The 22,303-nt window shown below is 51.9% G+C and overlaps 1 protein-coding gene across 9 annotated transcripts in view; it reads right to left on the bottom strand.

Annotated features, from left to right (window-relative positions):
• The window catches only part of NSD2 (nuclear receptor binding SET domain protein 2), a 77,352-nt gene that overhangs the window by 10,591 nt on the left and 44,458 nt on the right, over positions 1–22,303 (bottom strand). For 8 of the 9 annotated variants that reach the window (XM_082603289.1, XM_082603292.1, XM_082603288.1 and 5 more), the window contains 12 exons: positions 20,780–20,898; positions 18,531–18,612; positions 17,296–17,420; positions 7,333–7,464; positions 7,054–7,177; positions 6,442–6,642; positions 5,436–5,615; positions 4,901–5,057; positions 4,564–4,769; positions 3,516–3,619; positions 1,848–2,117; positions 746–862 (listed from right to left, as the gene is read on the bottom strand). In XM_082603289.1, coding sequence (XP_082459415.1) covers positions 746–862; positions 1,848–2,117; positions 3,516–3,619; positions 4,564–4,769; positions 4,901–5,057; positions 5,436–5,615; positions 6,442–6,642; positions 7,054–7,177; positions 7,333–7,464; positions 17,296–17,420; positions 18,531–18,612; positions 20,780–20,898 — 1,817 coding nt within the window. Of the gene's footprint in view, positions 1–745; positions 863–1,847; positions 2,118–3,515; positions 3,620–4,563; positions 4,770–4,900; positions 5,058–5,435; positions 5,616–6,441; positions 6,643–7,053; positions 7,178–7,332; positions 7,465–14,401; positions 14,913–17,295; positions 17,421–18,530; positions 18,613–20,779; positions 20,899–22,303 lie in introns of those variants that run through there. The other variant, XM_082603294.1, reaches the window with a different exon arrangement.

Genomic DNA, 22,303 nt, shown 5'->3' with positions numbered 1-22,303 from the left:
GTTTCAACGTCTCATGCATCATGGACTTTATCTTGGCTTCAGCCAGGTGCCCTCAGTGAATTATCATTTCAGGGACTAATCTGTATGTTAAGTGATCAACCTGGCATTTTTCACAACATGTAAGTAGTTCAAATTTAGACGCCTAAACACAGGAAGGCATAGGCCTAGGGTTCCCATTTCTAATCAAATAACCCCCCTCACCACCACCCCCAAAAATGAGGGGGGATGGCAGAGGGTATGTAAACTTGCCACCTCCTGGGGTTGTGTCTCCTTGGAGCGACCAGAAGGGGCCTGTCAGCTGGGCACCCGGTGTCCCGGATGTGCCCGCTCTTCTCCACCTGCACTCGTGACAAATCGTCTTACCCACCTGCTGAGAACGCTGACCCCTCCAGCAGACAAATGTTCACAAACCTGGGCTTCAGGCACCTAACAAGCACCCCAGAAGACTCCATTATGTACCCGGAAGGATGTGCAACTCCCCTAATCTTGCTCTTCCCTGACCCTGGGAAAGACTGTTCAGTGTGCCCGTCACGCGTCAGAGGGACACGTGACGCTCCAGGAGGCCCCACGCCGAGAGCTGCTCACCCTGGCCCTCGGGCGGTGGCCAAAAGACACTGCTTGAGGAGACAAGCACAGGTGCCCGAAACACACCTACGCAGGCGACACGACAGCACCACCTGGTGTGCAGTCCAGCCACGGAAGCCCCGTGCAGACAGACACGGACCCTGAAGACGCACCACGTTACCTTGTCTATGGTGAGCATGTAGAAGTGGGTGATGTCGTTCTCATGTGCGCGTCGGATCCTCGCCATGCACTCCTCCTCGTCGATGAGCTCCCCCACGTACTCATTCACGAACTCTCCCTGGAAACCAGAGGAGCGCGCTGCTGATGGCCAACAGCCCGGCCGAGCCTCGGCACTGGGACCCAGAGCCCACGACAGGAGCAGGCATCGGGCAGGGGCTCGCCAAGTCCCTGGACGTTACGGCCAAGGCGGGCGGTTCTATGCGTGTTTCGTGAAGGCTGTCACTGAAGCCTGTACCTGAGCCTTCTTCTGGAAGCAGCAACGCGCTAACCCTTGCTTCCCAGCACTCCCGTGTCTTGGGGGCGCTTGTAACCGTCAGCTCCCAGCTCCCACAGAACCCGCCCTCACCGCTCGACCTCCCCAGCAGAGACAGAGCAGGGCTCCTGCAAGAGCCTGGATGAACCAGCAGGCAAGGCAGGTGCAGGAACAGGGCTGCTGGGGTTTTTCTCTTTCAAAGCAGCCTTCTTGACGCTGCTGGGATCAGCCGAGAACAGTCCTGGGTCTGAGGCTGCCCGCGCTCGCTGCAACAAGCACGCAGTTCCGCCATTCAGCCTGCAAGCGGAGACAGGCTGTGCGTGGTCCCTGTCACCTCCCGACAGCCTGGTCCCGCACTGTCCCGGGACGGCCCCCATGGGAGCCGCGTCCACAACGCTCTGCTTGGTGACCCTTCTGGCTGCCCTTCTAAGCAAACCTTTCCCTTCCCAACCGCAGCCGTCAGAATTCTGACTGAAGGCGCGTTTCAAGGAATTTAAGGGTTTCACTCTGATAGATATCTTTCACGTAATGTTTTACAATCCTCAGTTGTAACAACTCAAAAACCGTTTTTGAAATACTGTTCTCACATGAGTGCAAAAGCACCATGGGCAAAGCCAAGTCCGAGGAAGCAGCGAGTGAGCCCTGGGGATAGACACACACACACACCCCTTCCCGATGTCCCTCTTGGACACACACACACACACACACCCCTTCCTGATGTCCCTCTTGGACACACACACACACACACCTTCCTGATGTCCCTCTTGGACACACACACACACACACACACCTTCCTGATGTCCCTCTTGGCCACCAGGCCCCAGCCTTTGCCGTCTGTCTTGATGATCTTGGTCTCGGGGTACTGGCGCTTGGTGAAGCACTGGTTCTGGCAGAACGCGCCCGCCGGGCACACCTGCGGATGGCACTCGAACATCAGCATGCGGTTCAGACACTCCGAGTCGGAGCCACAGGGGTTCTCGTCGGTGGGCTTGCAGTTGCACTTGGGGATCTCGGACATGTCCGCCGTGTGGATCTGCACTTTCCCATAAGGCTTGTTCACCTGCGGGCGAGAGCCGCCGCCTCAGCCCACTCGCCCCGGAGCGCTGCCAGGGTCCCGGCTGCCGCTCCTACCCCACCCACCCATCCAAGCCTCCCGGTGGCCTTTCAGACTCAGGCCAAGCGGGGACACGGTGGGGAGGCAGGTGGAGGCGGGCCCAGCCCTGCGCTGGAAGCTTCGCGAGGTGGGCGGCAGGGCAGTCCCCGCAGCACCCCATGCTGGCTCATCTCAGCACTGTGTTCTTCGTTCATCCGAGAGCCAGGCAGAGGAGAGAGACCGCGTGGGACTGCTCAGTGACGCGGGGCACCCAGCCAACGCCACGAGACCTGATCCCCTCGCAGACCCCCTCACCCAGCATACAGAGGCGCCTAAGGAGGCGGGCACACGGCGGCCCCGCCCTTGTCAACTCACGGCTCCTTGTTAAGAAACCAGAGCAAACGATAAAGCAGCAGGGAGAATTGAAAAGAAGAAAAATAATTGAAAAGAACTGAATTGAAAAGAAGAAAAGCAGAAATGAGCAGCTCTAGGGAAACCGTGGTGAGAGACGCCCTCTTCCCCTGCTGGGGGAGAAACTGCAGTGATGCCAGCGTGTTGGGGTAAAATCTGGAATAGGCCTCAGGAATCCCAGTTTCATGCTCTCTGACCCAGTAATTGCATGGCTGGGAACTCATCCCCAAAAAAAGACTAAACACACATTAGTACAGGGAATGCTTCCTTCACACAGACATTGACCGCAGTCCAGATTTTAGGAGCAAAGACTGAGCCCTTGAGCTGCCAGAAGGTGGCCAGCACGCGTCGAGAGGCCGCAGGGCCCCGGGCGACAGGGTGCGGGTGCACCGGCTTGCCGAGTGCGGTCGGCTGCGGAGCGCCAGGTGCTGGCACTTCCTGCGGGGCTCCAGGCCCACGCACTGGGGAACACGGCCCCTGCCCGCCCTCCTGCACTCCCCACACCCCGAGGTGGAAGAGCGCTCTGTCAGGGGCTCCGGCCGCACACTGGCCTGGGGGGGCCACCGCTCCTCTGAGCCTGTCTGCGGCACTTGGTGACGGCGTGCGTGGTCCAGGGGCTCGGCCTGTCCCTCTGCTCCTCCTGCCCCAGGCAGCCTGGCCAAGACTGTAGTTCTAGCCCCCACTGACCAGCAGGCTGAGCCTCACCCGGAGGCAAAGCAGAGACCGCCTGGGCAGAAACCCCTGCCCACACCCCGTGCCGCCGCGTGGCAAAGGTCACGCCGGGTGACAACGGCATCTTCTCCCCGCCTAGGACGCCTCGTGCAGCTGTCCCGGGCAGAGACCCTCGCTTGTGGCCAGCCTCCTGGCCGCTGAGCCCAGCCTGGGGAGGAAAAGTCCGCGGGCCTGAGAGTGACTCACCCCCACCCCCTGCCCCAGCCCCGCCAGGACGGTCACCTTGATGTGCTTGTAGGGCGGGGGCCTGCGCGCGCTCTCCTGTGTTTCTCGGGCTTCCCTTTGAAGTTTGATTTCACGGAAACGAGCTTCGGCTTCTTGCAGTGCTAAAAAGTCAACAAAGTGTGAGTGAAAGATTTTAGCAAATCGACACATCCGCCCTTTACGCTCTGTATTTTAACGGTTTAGTCTAAACTTCCATCTCACTGCTAAGTGTTGTCTGCAGTTTCCTTAAGACCAGAGGTGGGCCGCACGGCGTCCACACAGACGGGAGCTCGGGGACGCCCGCTGGCTAGAGAACCCGGGGGCAGCTCGGTGGGGCCTCTCGGCGAGGGAGCGCAGCGCGTCCGGCCTCCGCATCTGCCAGCCGACCCTAAGCCACCACGTGTCCGCGTCCGGGGACCTCCCTTTTGTAACAATCCTTGAGAAAGCTGATGGGTCAGCTGTGTGCGGAGGCCCCAGGCGAGCAGAGGGCCTGCGGCCACCTCCCCGGAAGGGGCGAGGGCACAGGCCCCACTTCCCCGCCGTCCTCACTTGCCGCCCGTCCCATCCCCTCTGGTCGCCCGGGCGAGACCTGTGTGCCATCTTCTCTGTCCCCACCCAGGCTGTGGAGTCGGGGGCAGGGCATCCTGTCGACCTGCCCACACCTGCCCCTCAGGGCACCTGAGTGTCTGCTCATGGGCAAAGGGAGCCCGCAAGCCAGTGCGCAAGGCCCGGACCGCAGGCCAGTTTCCTGCACGCCGCCATCTCATGTAAAGGCAAGCGGTAAGGGATTCCTGGAAATTAGTACGCAGATAATTTCTTAAAAATAGCTTTAATGCGTGTTAGTGAAAGTCACCACAGACCAATGTTAGAAAAGTCATTAAACAGTACCTCTTACCCTCTGCTTCAACAAACCAGTCTACAGACCTACTTTTTTCTAATGTAAAGTACAGCTGGAATGCTGAGTCCAGCGTTTTCTACAGAGGTCAAACATTTGGAAGCAGAAATCAGGACTAGCAAAGGCACCCGAGCGCGCTGTCTCCGACCACCTGGGAACCAGCCTCCGTACCGTTTTTGAAGACTCTTCCGATCCCTCTGACCCCCTGGTAGCGGCTGCCCCGGTCCCCCTCCATGTACGGGAACACTCGCGCCTGATGCGTCCAGTAATAATCTTTAGACCCAAAGAAAAACACAGGGAATTCTCCAATCTCGTGCTTCATTTTCTGAATATTTGGGGGAACATTTTTGGGATGGCAAACTTCTGCCGGCCACCATCTATTATAAATATTAAAAACAGGATTCACAGACTCTTCAGAGAGAGTGACAGTAATTTCAATGCGTTAAGTTCTGTAAAGTAAAAGAAGACATTTGAACAAGGAAAGAGGAGCAGGCGCCTCCTCCCACACCTGTAGTTCCCCAGCTTCACCCAGATGATGTCCTGGAAGTGCAGCTTCTTCCCGGCCCTGCAGTCGTTGCAGAACCAGCTGCCGTCGGGCATCTCGATGTTCAGGCAGTCGGGGTGGAAGGCCGCCGGGCAGGACTCGCAGCACAGCAGGCTTCCCCCTGCACAGAGGGCGCCGTTTAGCCCCACCCGCCCGGCTCAGCCCCACGGCCTTCCCAGTCTACAGCTCTTACCCTCTGACCCTCAGACAGTAGCTTAAAAAGAGTCACCTGCATGTAAACACAAAGCACGTTTTGTTTTCACCACTAACGAAGTCCCATAAGCCTGTGAAACGGTCACGGTTAACTCAGAGATACCACGTATGTGACTATGCGTGCAAGCAAGCACGGGGCGGCAGCAGGAGGGTGGAGAGCCAGAGCCTGAAAGGCGCTGCAGCCGGCCCCCCACCCTCGGCCCTGGGAGTGCCTGGAGGAGCAGCACTCTGACCATCCTGATGGACCCGACGGAATCACAGGGCTGGACGCGGGGGGGCTCCTCACCTTTGGAGCACACGAAGCACCAGCTCACGTTGACATGGGCGTGATGCCTCTTGCCCTTGCGGGCGGTGAAGTGATTCGTGCAGATGACGCTGTTGGACGCGATCACCGAGCAGCCCGCCGCCAGACACGCGTCCCCACCATGGTAGGCGACCGGGCATCGGACACACCGCATCATTTTACCTGGAGAAGGGGAGACACCCCAGAGCCCAAGGCACTGAGCAGGGCACCCCAAGGAACCAAGCCTCCACAGGTTTGCAGGGCTGCTGTGGAAATACACTGGAAGCAGTTGATGAAAAAAATAACTAGAGTGGGAGGGTAAGGATATTTATTAGATGTCATGAAAACACATTTCCTTAAGGCGATGGTGCTTCAAAACGATGTCAGAAAACCGTCAGGCATTTAAAACGCTGTTTTCTAAAATGAGGTCAACCAGGGTTTCTCGGCCTGGGCACTGCTGGCCCAGCGGGGGCCCGCGGGGCCGTCCTGTACACGGGACAGTGTTTAGCAGCACCCCGGTATCTACCCGCTAGGTGCCAGCAGAGAGCCCCCAGCATCTCCAGACATGGCCGTGTGTCCCCTGGAGGGCCGGCTGAGAACCGCTGGCGTCAGGAAGCAAAGGTCACCCGCCACCCCGAAGCCCACAGACCTAACGTGACATAATGTAGATGTGACTGAACTTTAAAATATTTTTCTCGCACGTGAAGGACCATTAAAGCCAGAACAAATAGAATCCATCAAAATGGCTCAAAGGCCTCCCGCTCCTAAAGCCAGGGATCTTTAAGACGACATTTAGGGCAGGAAGGAAGGAGAACATCAAGAAAGACCCTAACCACCAACCCCCCATCCCCACCCCGTGTGGAGTCAGTGACAGAAGAACCACCAACCGTTCCTCCAAATCTACATCAGAGGCAAAGCTCTCTGGTGACAAGCCTGACAGCCACTGCCTGCCCTCTATGCGCCCGGGACCGTGTCAAACCGGCATGGAGGCTCTCGCTCGCGTCTGTACCTTTCGACGGCCTTGGGTTTGAGGGGTTGGAAGCATGGCAGCTCAGGCAGCTGTGCAGAGGGCAGCGGAAGCCCCGGCTCTCGAACACCGTCAGCGGGAACTTGCGCACGCAGGCCTCGTGGTAGAACTTCCCGCACTGTGACACGACGCAGCGCTTGACGTCGGTCTTGCTCTCCTTACACACGAAACACGAGTGAATCCCTGACGGGGTTGGAGGGGTGGAGAGAGGGGCACAGAACAGGACTTGAGCTGCAGCTCCTCGTGGCTAGAGCACTGGCTCCTCCTTCAACCCCGCCAGGATCTGAGCCCCGGCTCTGCCGCAGGGACAGGCCGGTCTGACCAGGCGGCCCAGGCGGGGCGCGTCCTCAAATGAGCCAGGAACTCTGGGGAAGGGGCTCCTCCCAAGAAAGGCTCCCACCCTCCCTCTGAGGGCAGTAAACCAACTGCGGAGGTGCCCCACAGCCGGCCCCGGGGGCTTCCGGGAAGGCTCCGGGTGTCCTCCTGACACAGCACCAGTTGTGAAGAGTCCGGCCAGGGGACAGGAGGTGGATGGTAACTTCGGCCGAGAGCCGGAGCGCACGGTGGGGTGGGGCGGGGCGGGGCGGGGCGTACCTGAGGTGCACTCGCTGCACGTGAACCTCCCCTCCGGCCTCCGGGAGAGGCCCAGGCAGGCCAGGTGGAAGGCGCCGCAGCAGGGGCCCTCACACAGCACCAGGCTGCCCGGCTTCTCGCACAGCTGCGGGCGACAGGGGCGTGAGACCAAGTGTGAGAAGCAAAACTCCACACGATCCCCCGACCCCTGGGGCTCTGGGGCCCTGGCTGAGGGGAGGGAGGAGGGCCGACGAGGCCGGGCTCCCCAACCGGCTGCGTCGGAGGCCGCCCACCCCTCACCTGACACACATGCTCCTTCTTGGCGGTCACTCCTCGTTCAGACCTTTTAGACGAGACGGACACTTCGGTCTGGGTTTCGTCCGCACTCTCGTCTGGGGACTCCGGGGGCTCGTCTCCGGGGCCATCCGAGACCTGGGAGGAAGGAGGCGGACGACAGTTCACAGTGGCCGCCAGCAGCCCCGCCAGCTCCCCTCACACGCGGCACCACTGGTGTCCGTGACGACACACTTGCCGATAAGCTGTGTACAAATTCGGAAACGGGCTCCAACCCGCTTGATTTTTGGTACACAATGTGCGCAAGGGGCACAAGGCTTTACAGCCTCTCCCCATTCCTTAAAAGTGAAGTAACTTTTATGAAAACCCAATTTGGTCTAGTAGGTGACCTAAGATGGGCTTGGGGACCCAGAATCTTGGCTTTTCTTACCCGATCTGCTAAAGGTTCAACCACCTTAAGGGAAGGGAAACAAGTTAACCCCCAACACGCTTTTGTGTCAAGTGCAGGCCTTGGTGGCGCGATTGTGTCACTCCGGCCATGGTCGGACGGTCAGTGACTCGGGACGCGCGTGCTCACCGAGGTCAGGAGCCGGTCTTCCAGACTCATCGCACCCGTAACTGACCACCCGCCCGTTCACCTCCCCCCCACGGGGCCAGGTGGGGAGGGGGCACAAGCTGCCGCCTGTGCCCACGGCAGTCCGCGCGACAGGCGGAGAGACGGGGACTCGGAGCAAATGCAGTGACTCACGGGCCGTGTTCCGTCCGTCTCGCCTTCATTTACCAGCGATGAGTGAGGCCGGGCTACAGCCTCCCCTCATCACTGTACACAGCTTTTTCCCTCACTTGACCAGCAATAGCAAATCTTTAAATAGAAATCAATAAATCTTTAGTCAGAAAACTTTCTCATATATCAAATTCAGGTTTGTTTTAAAGCCTAAAAACACATTTGGTATTTTTCTGATGTTTATCAAATAAATGTTGAAAACTGAATTTTTCAACAGAGCGTATAAAGCTACATTTCCTGTACACCTCAATAATCACAGCAACCAGTAATTATGATCTAGGCTTGCTGCTTGCCAGTGAACACAAAGCTAGAAATTGAATCGGGCCACACTGTTTTTTTAAAAAAACCACCAAAAAACAAAAGAAACCCCAGCAGGCCATTCACCCAATTCTGTAGCCTCACCAGTGAAATTTTCCCAGATTTACCTCCCTGACACTACAGGGAACAGCAGAAGGAAAAACCCCTGATAAACAAAAGGGTTTTTGCTGACTTAAAACCTGGTGTTAAAGTGGGCTGACTTTTTCAAGGGATGTGTTGCTGCTGACTTGGCACCGGTGGCAGGGTGACGGGTGTGTGAGCCACCGTGCCAGCCTGGACGCTCTCCTAGGCTTGACAGCATGAACAGCACTAAGGCACAGGTCTCAGCCCGCTGCCGTGAGGCTACCCAGTGGAGCCCTCCCCTACGGCTCACCTCCTAGCCCTCCACACTGACACCCGAAAGAAGGCAGTAAACTGGAAGAATGCTCTGAGTTCAAACCCCAATTCAACGTGTCCGTCAGATGCAGGGTCACAGATGGGGGCGAGCACCTGAGGCGAGTCTGCAGCAGCTGCTGGGGCAGCCGGGCACTGGGAAGGGCAGCAGCCCCGCTGGCCCCGGTCCCACTAGGCCGCCTGAGAACCGAGGCCCAAAGAAAGGGCCTTCACGTGGGCTCCAGGGAAGAGCCCGGTGCCCGACCCACCAACCCAGGTTCTTCCCTCAACGTGGCTGCAACAAATTTAAAAGCTAAAAAAAGAAAAAAAAGAAAAAGAAAAAGAAAAAAGAAAAAAAAAGAAAAAGAAAAAATGCACGGAGAGAAAGACAGAAAACACAGACCAGTCCTGGGTCAAAGGAAGGAACAGCACCTTTTATTTAAGATTTACAGAAAAAGTGAGCACGTTTCCACTTGGAGATATTTCCTAAATTAACAAAGTCTGGTTTGAGGAAATAAACACTGAATACATATTTTGAATGGAAGTATAAATGTTCACGACACACACGAGGCGCATGTCCTGATGGGTCTAAGATACACACACAGCATCAGACCTTACAACAGCACAGTCCGTGACGGGTGCGGAGGGTCCAGCTTCCATCCCACCGCAACCCTTCCCCGCGACTCAGCGGACCCCTAGCACACGGCCGGCCGGGGGTCTGAGGGCAGAGCGGGCGGGCACCTGGCTCCGGCTGCAGGCTCCACCTCCACGTGCACCAGGGGCCGGTACTTACTCGGAGATGCGTTTGTGAAAGCGACACATTCACCTGCACGGTCCCAACACAGTCCCAAATCTCAGGCTACGACCTCTACGGTCTATTCCATATCCAATAGGATGCATTCGGAAAGAGAAAAACGCAGTGACTGAGTGGACGGACGCGGACTGCCGGGCACTTCCCGCCGCACCCGAATCCACCAGAGCCATGCCTGCGGCTGCTCGACCAGCAGCTTAGCTCCTGACTTTCCAGCTTCCTCCAGTCTGAAAATACTCTACTCTACTCAGTATGTGACAGCACGGAACTGCCCGTTTGCCTCAGAAATACATTCCTCTACGGGCAGAGAATGTGGTCTCCGTGATCATTACAGGGATTTTTCAGGATGATTATTAACGAACATAATGTAACCTAGTGAACACATTTAAACCGACTTCGAGAAGCGACTTATGCGAATCCCAGGCAGGTCCCTCCCTGCCGGGGCTGGAGAGCAGTCCCCTACGCCTCGGACAGAGTTACAGTGAGGTTCAAATCTTTTAACAAAACACATCCCTTCACAAGTTGAACACTACATCATTTTAAAAATACAATTACAGACCTTGAACAACAGATATTTCTATAAACCAACATTACTTTTATGTTTAAGTTACGCTTTTGTAAAGGAAGAAATAGATAACTAGAAGTGTGTTCACATAGGATTTTGGATTGACAAATGATACGAATCCTGTGCCCAGGAGATTTAATGAGCTTAAAGTCAAAAGACTAATCTCAAACAGGTCTTCCAAGTTAATATCACAGTGAAATACTAGGGTGGAATTAAAGTAATTTGTAAATTAGTCATTCATCACCTGAAATACTACAATTCAAAGAAAAGTTATTGAACTTGTATTAAAGCAACCCCTCTAGATGACACAGCTCGACCCTTCCTAGCTGCCCCCGAAGTCCAGGTCTGAGTCGTGGGAACACACCCTGGCACTATCCTCACACCCACCTTCTAACCAGGCAGCCCCAGGAGGTGCCAGTAAGAACCACGTGGTGGCCAGGCAGGCCGTGGGGCTGCTGTTCCAGACGCAAGGCCAGCCCTCGTCACAGATAAAATGAGTCTCTAAAATGTCCTATCAACCCAACGTTGTCCCAACTGTGTCCCCAGCGGGGGCTGTCCCACAGAGAGTGGGCTAGAGAGGGGAGCTGGGGAGGGGCCTGGCCGGTGGCTGCAAGTGCAGCGCTGAGTGACCCACCCCACCCCCACTGATAGGCCGGGCTGCCCTCCCCCACCTCAGCCGTTTCTGGAAGGTGCAATATGCCCCGGACGGTTAGCACATGCTTCAAAACACATGCCAAAGAATTATATGCAAAACCCCAACACCTACATTCAGGCCAGAAAAAACTGTAGCCGTGGATCTACCAGGTAACCAGGTAGCTACAAAGGCATCTCACAAGATGAGGCCTGTCTGGTTCCTAAACAGACACTGAGCAGGCGGGAGGGCCCCCCAGGGTGTCCTCGCTGGTAGAAATGCCCAAAGCGAGTGGCCCCTGACCCCGGCAGTACAAGCGACAAGATGGAGGGATGCAAGGCATGTGTTTGTTACCTGCAGAGGACACCCAACTTTCCATCACTGGCAAGTACATCAGTACTAATTTCTAATATTCTAGGTAAAACAGCAGAAACAATACTTAAAAGGATGAAAATCAATTTCACTGACCCAAAATCCTAAAATATACAGGAGTCAGCATATTTCTTAAAAAAAAAAATTGAAAGCCAATCATAGATTTGAGAGCATTTTGAGAAACGTTTTCTAATAAGATAGTGATATTTCAGTTCTTTCAGCAGAAGACTATAATTTAGATTCATAATCTAAAAGATAAAACTGAGTCCTCAACAATTACTACTTCTGTTCACAGGTTTCTAAAAGCTGAGGTGATGAAGCTATTGATTTTAAAAGCATAAATGCTAGTTTCACACTAAGTCAAGGCAGCTCTCACCCGGTCCACATACAAACGACTAGCTGACCAGAACCACCTTAAACGTGAATCAATACCTGAAAGGAGCAGATGCGCTTCAGAAGCGAGCTGAGTTAGAAACAACCAAATGGAAAAGGGATCAGGCACACTTGTCAAAGTCACAGTGACCGTACTCTCCAGTTCCCCTTTCAGACAGGAGTCCCTCCTGGGCGGAGGGGGGTGGTGGTGGTTCTCGCCCACCTGGGCCCGCAAGAGGCCTCGCCCAAGCCAGCCAAGAGTCACCCGCCAAGCAAGCACTGCTCCTTCTACTGGACTCATCAAATGGATGGAGGATGCTCCTTTATTTAAAACACTTACACTGCTACTGAAATGATGAACAAAATCTCAGCTCTTCATCTGCCACAGCGGGCCCAACGTCCAGGCTTTTGGTGGAGAACCCTAATTTTAAGCCCACACGTGGACACCTTTTGTTTTCGGAAGTAGATGCTAATTTACAGTCTAACTTTTCGTTAGAACATTTCTAAGACAGACTCAATAGGTATGAGAGTTGCCCCCAGTCTGGCCACACTCACACACCCCAGACCTAACCCTGGGCGAGCAGACCAGGGCCCAGGAGAAGAAGAGGGGCGGCAAAGCTCGCCTTTCCGCTGTCCCCTCCTCCGGTGTGTTCAGCTGCTCCTGTCCCCTACCACGGCAACCTCTTGAAATGGCCACCCCCCCGCCCCCACCGTCCCACTCCCTGGCCCTGAGCGCTCCACTTGAAACGTTCCTGTGGTTTTACGTGGACTTCCCACGAAAACCACGGCATCAGGCACAGCTAACGCTGGGACGGGGACCTCACAGAGACCACCCTGGGAGCAGGCTAACCCTCCCACACTCACACACGGCAAAGAGCCACCCTTTGCCTTACGTTTCTGAAACTTTGCTTCCTTGTGAAACTTCACTTAGGTTTATTGTCGGTTTTTAGGAATATCCTCTTTAAAACAGCGAGGTTACTTTCAGTTGGGAGGTATAAATGTGCGAGATACTGAAGAGAGGACTCAGAGGCAGCCTCACCTAAGTCCCCCACAGCTGAAGGCTCTGGGAAAGGTGCCCAAGGAGACAGGAGTCTGGGGCGGCAGTGGGAGCAGCTCTACCCGACGCGGCATGGGCCGGGGCCGCCGCTCCGGTACCGCGGGCTACCTTCGTCTCTGGAACAGCTACCATCTCAGCTTCTGTACACTCAGACAAGTCCGCCTGTGGCCTCCCGTTTTGTTCCAGAGGCCCTCCTCGCAGCCACCTCCCCACCAGGCCCTAGTGTGGCATGTGGAAGGGGTGGTCACGGCAGTGACTCTGTGCATGGCATAGCCGAAGTCACCTCAACAACTGTCAGCTCCAATGACCAAAGCCCAGGGTGAATCAGCATTACTCTGACCTTAGGAAATGAAGACATCCCGCGATAACAGCAGCATACTGAATCTGTACTCCTGCAGACAGACTACTGCCTGACCCTACGCTCTTTCAAAACAGGAGCCCCTTCCACTCCCCTCCTTCAGGAAGCTGTGGGCAGGCCCTCTCGGGAACTCTGCCCCCCAGCAGCGCTCCTCAGCGAGACCACAACAATGCTGACTACATCTGCCTCTGCCTGCTGGGCACCTTCCTGCCTCCCATGGGATGAGGCCCCCCTGACCCCAGCGCTGAGACACACTGCGTCGCCCCCTCCCCCTCTCCTGCACACACCCCTATTTACTCAGCTGAGGCTAAGTCTACGCTGCTCCTGTGGACATGGCATCGAGTCATCCCCATCAAAAAGGAAGGCGCCCCTTTCTCTGCTGGCTCCTAACGCACCCATCACGTGTCGGTCGCTGGCTGGCTACCAACTCAAAATCCATCATGCCATAATTTCAAACAAGTCTCCTAATCCTGACCGTCAAAGGCCTTCCAGGCTCGAGTCTTTACTTTGGGGAATGGCTTCTTGAACTAGGGTCACTTTTACACCACCGTTTTTCCACATTTTAAAATTTAGTAACTGGTGCTTTGAGAACCCTCATCAGTCCCGAGCTCCTCCACGTCCCTTAGGGACAGCGTGACTGAGGCCGTCCTGGAGGCCCCGTGTCCACGGAGTGTGAGCAGAGTCGCGCCCCCAGCCACAGTCCAGTACCCGGAAGCGTCAGTCAAGCCCAGCGTGTGCCGCTTCTAGGGTTACTTTATCCCCACGCGCACAGTGCAGTCAAGAGGATTGCTTTTCATGCCGAAGCAAAATTTATACTTTTGGATAAAAATGGAATGATGGTGATTTTATTATTTTTATTGTTATAACCATTACTGTCACAATAGCGAACCACTAAGTCCTTGCAAGGCGCCAGGCACCCCAAGTGTTTTACATGCGTTACACTACTTAATGGTTTAGAACACAAGTATTAGTGAGAAACTCTCATTAAAGGAAAAACACACCTCAAGAGTCCACTCGGAATGAACCGAGTGTTACCGGCCTGGTAACTTGAAGAGACCTCCCGCCTCTATGACCTGAAGGGCACGGAGGCCTTTCCTCACCATGCAAACATGCGGACACCCTGGGGCACACCACGTGGTCACCCAAGATTGAGACATTTAATATAATGGCTCATGTTCTACAAAAGCAACCAATGAAGAGGTTGGTGTAAATAACCTGATTATAGGACCCCCCCTAGATAAGGGTTATTGAATCAAAAGAGTTAAATGGTTCACAATGTTACTGTAAATGACATTTTTTTCCTACAAATTTACTATAGCTAGTGTCATAGTAAAACTGTTTAGTAAAAAAAGACAGAATCAAAAGTCGTCCTGCCTTTTCTGTTGGACATGAGTTTCCTATCTACAGGATTGACTACATCCATTAGCAGGAGGACAGGCGACGGGGACTCTGTGGAATGTGTGCTGTTTGTTCTTTGTTGTTGAAGGTTCAGGTGCTGACGTTTGTTTCAATAAAAATTCAGTAAGTGATGAACTAGAGGAGAACAATGACCTCTAACGGGATGGACCTCTTCAGTGTGCTGTCCTTGTCACACGCCCAGGACAGCCCCTGATTGAGGGCATCCTTTCAACTTGAAATCTACATTGACCACTGGAATATGAATGTGTTTCTGTTATGAGATGAATGTGATTGGTTAAATGGCCTTGATTAGGTATCTTACCTTGGTCTTAAAATTTGTTATCTGTTTTCTTCATTGTATGTGCTATTAAGACCAGTAAAAACAGATTATCACACATCTTCCATAACTGATTGTGAAAGCAATGCCACTGAGTGTGCACGATGACACGCCGCCTGCAGCAGACATCTTGGAAAATTACATCATTTTAAGTGCAGTACAGAGCAGCTGAGTTCAAATCCAACTTGGCTGATGTGGGCTCCCATAAAAGCTGTTACCAGTAAAGGCGAAAAAAATAAGAATTTGCTCTACTAAGGGAATAAGAAATGAAATTACAAAACACTTAAATCACATTAATTACTTCCCAGGCCTTTGTCATGCAAGTGTGTGATTTTAATCTGTCCTCCTCATTAGGGGATGCAGTACTACTGTGGAATAACTATTCTAATGTAAGGTTTTATTGATCACATATACCTTGTTTGAGAGGAATTTAGACCACAACACGACCTAAAATGTCTTGAAACACCAACCCTATGAAAATTCCTTATTTTAATCAATGGTATTGAAAGGAGAGAATATAAACATGCAAAGGGCATGCGACTCACCCCGAATAAGGGGCCAGTCTGAGCCCTGCAAACAGCAGCCCCATGGTCGCCCAGTGCCCACCAGAACTGGACCTAGCGGCTTCTAGAATGTTTCTTTATAACACTACGCTTTGTCTCTCGTGCTAAAAGGCACTTAGCCTGGCAGACGTTGTAAATGTGCACTGTAGTTCAGTAGTGTTAACACAGAAACAGACAAGCCTTCTTGTTCACCTAAAGCAGTTTTAATAAAAATGAACTCTAATGTGAGATGTATATAAGCCGCACAAAAGTGGCCTGATAGAAAAAGCCTAGTAATTTAAATGTTTTTTACGTAAGGAACAGAACGCACACTATGGAATCTATGTATCACCTTCAAACTGCAAAATGGTGTATGATTTTAATGTATTTAATATATAATATAAATGTATTTAATAATCTATTTCTGAAGTTCTAAAGAATTAAAAATCAATTAAGCCTAATGATTGTAAAATGCTTCATCTAAGTCTCCCCAAGTTCAGAACAAAGGTCTAAGCCAGGAAGATGAAACTCATCCTGGTCAAAACCAATGTCAGACCGTCAGGTGTGTCTGACAAACATGTTTTACCCTCTACCCGCCATCCTGGCCCCGCGGTGAGCTGCTCTAGATTCACGTCTCTAACCCACACGACTCATGACCAGGAACAACAGACAAGATCTCAGCGGCCTCAGTGTTTTTCTTTTGATGGTATCTGACAACAGTGGAAGTAAAAACTCCACCAAATAAGTGGGCCAAAATATGATGCTAGAAAAACTCATTAAAAAGTGTTTTAAACAAACTGCCTTAAGTGAAAGGGTCTATGGAACTGAAACTTTTAGTATTCCTCTTTAGAACTGCAGACCACCTTTTATTTAACTTTTTAGGATGTTAATCTGAACTTGGACAAGAAAAATAGGAAAAATGTTTTGTATAGAATTTGCCTTTTCATGTTTCAGTAAGCTCCCAGGAGCTCAGCAAAGAATTCTTCCTGCATTGTCTTGACCATGCCCAAATTTGAGAAATGTTCAGTTACCTACACCCACTAAGACTGGCCGAGAGCCCCACCCCACACCGCCCCGAGGCCCCTGCATGCCTGCGAGAGCAGATGCCCACCCCCAAAGGCCTGGCCCCCTCTAATGGGCATAAGCACCTGATGCTGAGAGAGCAGGGGACGCCCCGTCCCCACCACGGACCACAGTGGAGACCGTGTCAGAAGTACCACCTTCTGACCCACTCCCTGCCTCACTACCCTGTTCCGAAAAAGCCCAAGGTGAGCATCTCTTCACAGATAGTCTAAAAACAGGACTCACGTCTACAATGAGAAAAAGAATCACAGGGAACAAAATAACAAGAAATTAAGACTCGACAATAAGCTCCTTGGGTAGTCTCTAAAGCTGGGAATCCCAGACTCCCTCTGGACAAAAAAGGGTCATACCTACATTCTGAGGCTGTTTTTCATTTTGTTTTTATTAACGGCAAAGACTTCAGATTTGATGATGCTCTAGATGTTACGATACAGTGATGTGTGAGAGCCTCAAACAGCTACAATTTCACTAGCGGATACTTTCCGAGTCCAGAAAAGAGGAGTCACATTACCACGGCAGTCCTGACTCACCTCGACACTCAGGGACCTAAAAACATGCCAGAATTTAAAGGACCAAAGCTGTGGACCCAAAGTCACGGAATGCACAAGGCATGTGCACAGCATGTGGGCCCTGCCATCCCGCTGCGTGAGCACACCAGCCCCGTGGGCAGCCCCGCTGACGCTGTCAGGTTAGGACCGGGTGAAAAATCACAGAACCAACATCTTGAAGACAGATTTCAAGCACAATTAAAAGCATCAATACTGAAGTACAGCCACGTACACTTACGCATACACCGTGTGCGTGTGTATTTCTCTCTGAAATAGACACGGCTCAGAGCACCTAACCTCCCTGTGTCTGTGGAGAACACCCGTGTCACGCTGATTAAGTCTGACCTTTATCACACTTCAATGTGGGTAACTAAACGGCCTTTGTGTGAGTGCGTGATGATCACTATTATTATGATTTTACCTCATTCTCAGTTAAGGATGCAGAAGGAGAAGAGCTTTTGCTAAAGGCGAGCGACGCAGACGCCGCTGCGGGGGCCCGGTGCCGCTTCTTCAGGGGTTTGCAGGCGTCAGACAGATGTTTTGTGGCTGTAAGATAATTTTGGTTTATAAAGTAAAGTTTGAAACCTTAAACCCTCAACCTCTTTCCTGCTTTAAAAGTACCCCGCTAATAAATGAAGTTTCTGAAGATGGATTTTCTGGGCTTAACTTTTTGTGGTGGAAAAATCAGGGCTGATGAGCTGGACAGTGAACTCCCACGTCCCCCTGCCCAGACCCCAAAGCCCTGCCTGGGCCACACCAGTCCACCCACGCCTGGTGCCACGTCCCCCTGCCACTTCTTCTGCAGCAGATCCCAGACATGTCATTTTACCCATGGGAAGCTAGAGCACCTCTGCACGGAAGGTTTGAATGCAGCCACAACAGCACTATCACACTTAAAAGTAACAACCCTTTCTATCATCAAATGTCCACTCAGTGTTCAAATTGTTCACAAACGTCTGTTTTTCTAAAACAGTCTGTTCAATTAATTTTTAAAAACCAGAACAGCTCTTTATGCAAAATAAGGGAAACAGAGCCATTTCCAATCTTCACTTACTCTGATTTTTATTTTCCTTTCTTATTACGATTTGGAGATGGTAAGCTTTCTTTAATGAACTACCAGACAGATACATCAAAAAGATAATTAATGAAAAGGTAAAAAGTGACCTGATGCCCCCTTCATTGTTTTGACAATTATTTTTCACAAACATTTTAAGCTCGTTTCTTCAACATGTAAAACAGAAATAACCAGTCATTACTTTTACTTTTTAGCTAATATACATGGAGAATTGGGTACTAAAAATAGTGGAATTTACAGCAACAACTGGTATCATCAAGTCAGAAACCTGGACATTTCTGATTCGAATCACTTCTCTAATATAATTTAAACTGAAAACAATAAAGCCAAGTAGAAGTCAGCAGAAGAGTGACTTCAATGACACTTAGCTGACCATGAAAACAACTTCACACTAAAGCAGTTTACCTTTAACTGCACGAGAACCTCCTCCCCACCTCACCCTCTGGGTTCCAGCTTCCTGCTCACACGCTCACCCCTGGCTCCACCTCCCCCCCCCCAAGGGGGGTGCTCCCCGAGGACAGGACCAGGCAGGCCGCCCACCGCCAGCCCAGGGGACCTGGAAGGAGTGCTGACCACATTACCTGCCTGGCTCTTGAGCGAGGAGGCTGCCTCGATGGCCTTGCAAGAGCCTGTGCGGGATGTTTTGTCTGTGAACGTCTCTCTCTGTTATAAAGGGGGGGGGTGCGGAGGGAGGAAAGAAGGAAGGGAGAACAAAGAAAAAGAAAAAGGAAAGAAAGGGGAAAAGTCTCCAATGTGAACTCACACAGGCTGCTGAAAAGCCGTGTGACAGAAACGTCTTCCTGCGGAAGCATGCTCTGCGCAGACGGTTGGCGGTTGTGGCTGCCCAGCTGACACCCTCTTCGTCACTGGGCCGATTCTCCCCTGCCCGCTCCCCCCCACTCTGACAGCCGCTGGGAGGGAGGGGCAGGGCCCGGGCCAAATCTGACCTAACCAGCCACTCTGAGAACCTCAGATGCGACTCCTGGACAGGCTACCAAAGGTCCTCTGGGTTCAGAGCACAGCGACCTGGAGGGAGCCCAGCCCATGAGAAGTGCGCCCGGTTCACTCCAGCCCACCAGGCAGACCATTTCCAACCCTGAGACAAGCCCCAGACAAAGCTCACAAACAAAGATCATCCGAAAGCACATTTCACAACAGAAAAAGAGCACACACACAAAAATATCATGAACATTGGTCTGGCGCTCAGAATTCAAATAATGTAGTCTGGACAGCACTGGGGCACCCCTGCCTCACAGCCACCCTGCTGCCCAGGAGGCCGAGTTTGCCCCGGACTCCAGCAGGGATGGGTCACAAGACCGTGGACAAAGTAACAGGTGCCCAGCACTGGGAATGCTACCTGGCCCATCCAAGTGCTCAAAGCATATTAGGAATTATACCCGATATGGCTTATAAACTTAGGTTTATAAAAACCAAAACAAACACTACTCTCTTTAAAAATCATCTGCTATTTCCTGAGCTACTAGTTAGTAAAATTTCTGTCTAGCTACTTAATGTGAATTTTGATATTTCAAATGTCCAGGGTCACACACATTTTTTTTTTTTAGGTAAATCCTTTATACAAATATTTCAAAGCAACCAGTGTCAGCATGACTGTCAGTAAAGGACCACTTCAACGGCAGGCGGCCAGAGGAGAAACTGAATATGTGCTCCCAGGTTATCTGCACACATCAGTGTTACCTAGCTCATTGCTGGACACCTGACAGGTGCCCCGGGAGAATGCTCTCCTGTCCATGAAAATGGGGTGGGGCCGCCTGCTCTCCTGAACTGCAAATATGCCTTTAAAGAAATAAGACAGATGACGTGATGGCCACATATTTATGCTTGAGCAATATGTGAGATTTATTTTCCATTCTTCGAAATAAAACAATAAAAAGAACTTCTTAATTTAGATCACTAAAAGATAGTTCAGGGAATTCCCTGGCTGTCGAGTAGTTAGGACTCCACACTTTCACTGCCAAGGGCCCAGGTTTGATACCTGGTTGGGGAAACTAGGATCCCACAAGCCGCACGGTGCAGCCAAAAAAAAAAGGGAAGAGTTTGAAGTTATAATCAAAATCATAAATCAGAGTACAGCTACGCTGCCAGAACGACTATTAAATAAACATAAACTCAAATGTAAGGTACAAAGTCTAACCTCTCAGTTCACAAAGAGGTTAACTGGCATCCAAATCGGAGAGCGCACCGGCAGAGCCCACGTTCTCTACACAGGGGTACGCACGCCAGACACAGGTCCTCTGAAGGTCTGACCCTTGGTCAGTTTCATGCTCCTCCAGGTACCAGGCAAGCTCTGCCCCTTGACACTGGCTGGCACCGGCTAGAGCTGTGAGGTCCCGTGGCTGCCTTTACAAAAGCTGGGCCTTTTTTGTTGTATCAAACAGGCCTACACAGCCTGCTTAGTATTCACATTAAGTAAATAATAATATGAATTACTAATAAATGGAATGAGTTCATAAAACCTATTTCAATGCCTTTAATGGATTTTTTAACTTCTTATGAAGAATAACATATAGTGGATTTTGATGTTCTCCTGACAACTCATTATTTACACACTGAATATGCCCTACATTCAAGAGTCATTTTAAGTATACAATTTTGTTGAATCTAAACATCAAGAATTATTCAGTGTTGGGATGTGTTAAATTCCCTGGCAGATAAAAACTCCCCCTCCTCAGCGGCCTTCTCGAAGAAGCTCCAAGGGGAAAGCCAGCCCCGGCCTCCACCTGACGCCTGCAGAGGACGCCTCCCCGCATCCCGCCTGCGGCCCGGGGGAACTGGTTCCTGCAGCCAGGCCCACCCAGGACGTAATTACCTTCCGAAGACTGTGCCTGTCGGTCCTGAGTCTCTTCCTGGGAGCGTCCTCAACTTCAGCATCTTCTATAGGGTCCTGTGTCCTCTTCGTGTGGTTTCTTTTTTTCCCATTTAAGTTACCTTGGAATGGGGATGGGGGAAACTTACATGAAAAACCCTCCACAAGCTGTCCTCTAGAGCACTGAGCAGCTGCCCAGCGCCTTCAGCGTGTAGATCCAGCAGTGATGGGCCTCCTGAAACCCTGTTCATTTCCAGGGCCTAAGTACCACAGGTCAAATCTCTCTGCACTTTCCAAATGGCAAGTAGAAAATCCTTATCTCATCTAGGGATTATTATATTGGTATCTGTTACATTTTAATGTACTATAGCATTAAATCTAAATATAACCCAGTATTTTTACAAAATCCGTTAACACATTTCCTTAAAGAAGCATCTTAAGTGAAACAATCCATGTGCATCTGCAAAATAAGCGCCTTCTACATGTTTGCTTAACTGTGCCACATGTTAGGTGTCCTCAGGGAGACCACCTAATCTGAGACTTAAGGTGTCTGAACAGTACTGACAGAAAAACAAGACGTAAAGTAAGAATGCAGATTCTAGAGAGAGAACTAATTTGAACACGCCAAGGTTTATTTAATACAAATCCAGTGTCTCCATTTGCAGGACTGCTTTAAGAGGTTCAGGGTTTGCTCCTGGACTGTTCACCAAACATCTCCTGGGAGGGCAGTGTTGTCCTCAAACCCTACGGAGGGGGGCGGAACACACTGGCCAAGGAGGCTCAGGTCCCTGCATCCAGCAGCCCTGGGCTGACACGGGCCCGGGGCTCCGCCTCAGGTCCAGGCCCAACATTGCAAGAGAAGAGCAGAACCGGAGCACTGGCCTCACCAGCTGCCAGTACCAGACTGGCATAAGCCGGCCTGAGAGTGGCCTTCACTAAGCTCTGGGCCGGCCTCAAGGGAACACCAGGAGAGGCCTGTGGAGCGGTGGCTGTGGATCCACGGACCTGCCAGCACCTCCTCGGCACGTGTGCACTAGGTAGAGCCCCCAGGGGAGGTGAAGTTGCAGTCCTTTGCCCTTTATGTAAGGACCTCCCCGTGCCAGGATGAGGCAGTGGTCATTTGTTACAGAGATGAGCAAGATGGGCATCTGTCTGAATTCCTAACACCGAAAGGACAGGACAGCTGACACCATGGCCTGACCCATCATCTTGGGGTCCCTGAGAGGGAGGGCTCGAGGCCTGCAGAGCAAACACACAGCTGACACACACTGGGGGCAGGGACCACCCATGCTCCTGTCTGCCAAGTACTCGGGGACAGTGACAAAGCGGGACACACAATCAAGTCACACTCACTCTTCAAGGGTAAGGTGAATCTGGCTTCAATAAAACCTGACTATTCTTAAATCAGCAGTCACTGAAAAGGGACACTTCTCTGGATTTAGCGTACTGATGAAGAGTCTGGTAAACTTTTGCCTTTTAAAGAAAATACACAAAACCCTAAACATCCTCCCTATTCTAAATCGTAGT

The sequence above is a fragment of the Mesoplodon mirus genome (genome assembly GCF_964341445.2).
Source record: "Mesoplodon mirus genome assembly, chromosome: 2".
Classification (NCBI taxonomy): Eukaryota; Metazoa; Chordata; class Mammalia; order Artiodactyla; family Ziphiidae; genus Mesoplodon; species Mesoplodon mirus.
This window is presented reverse-complemented; position numbering and strand designations above follow the sequence as displayed.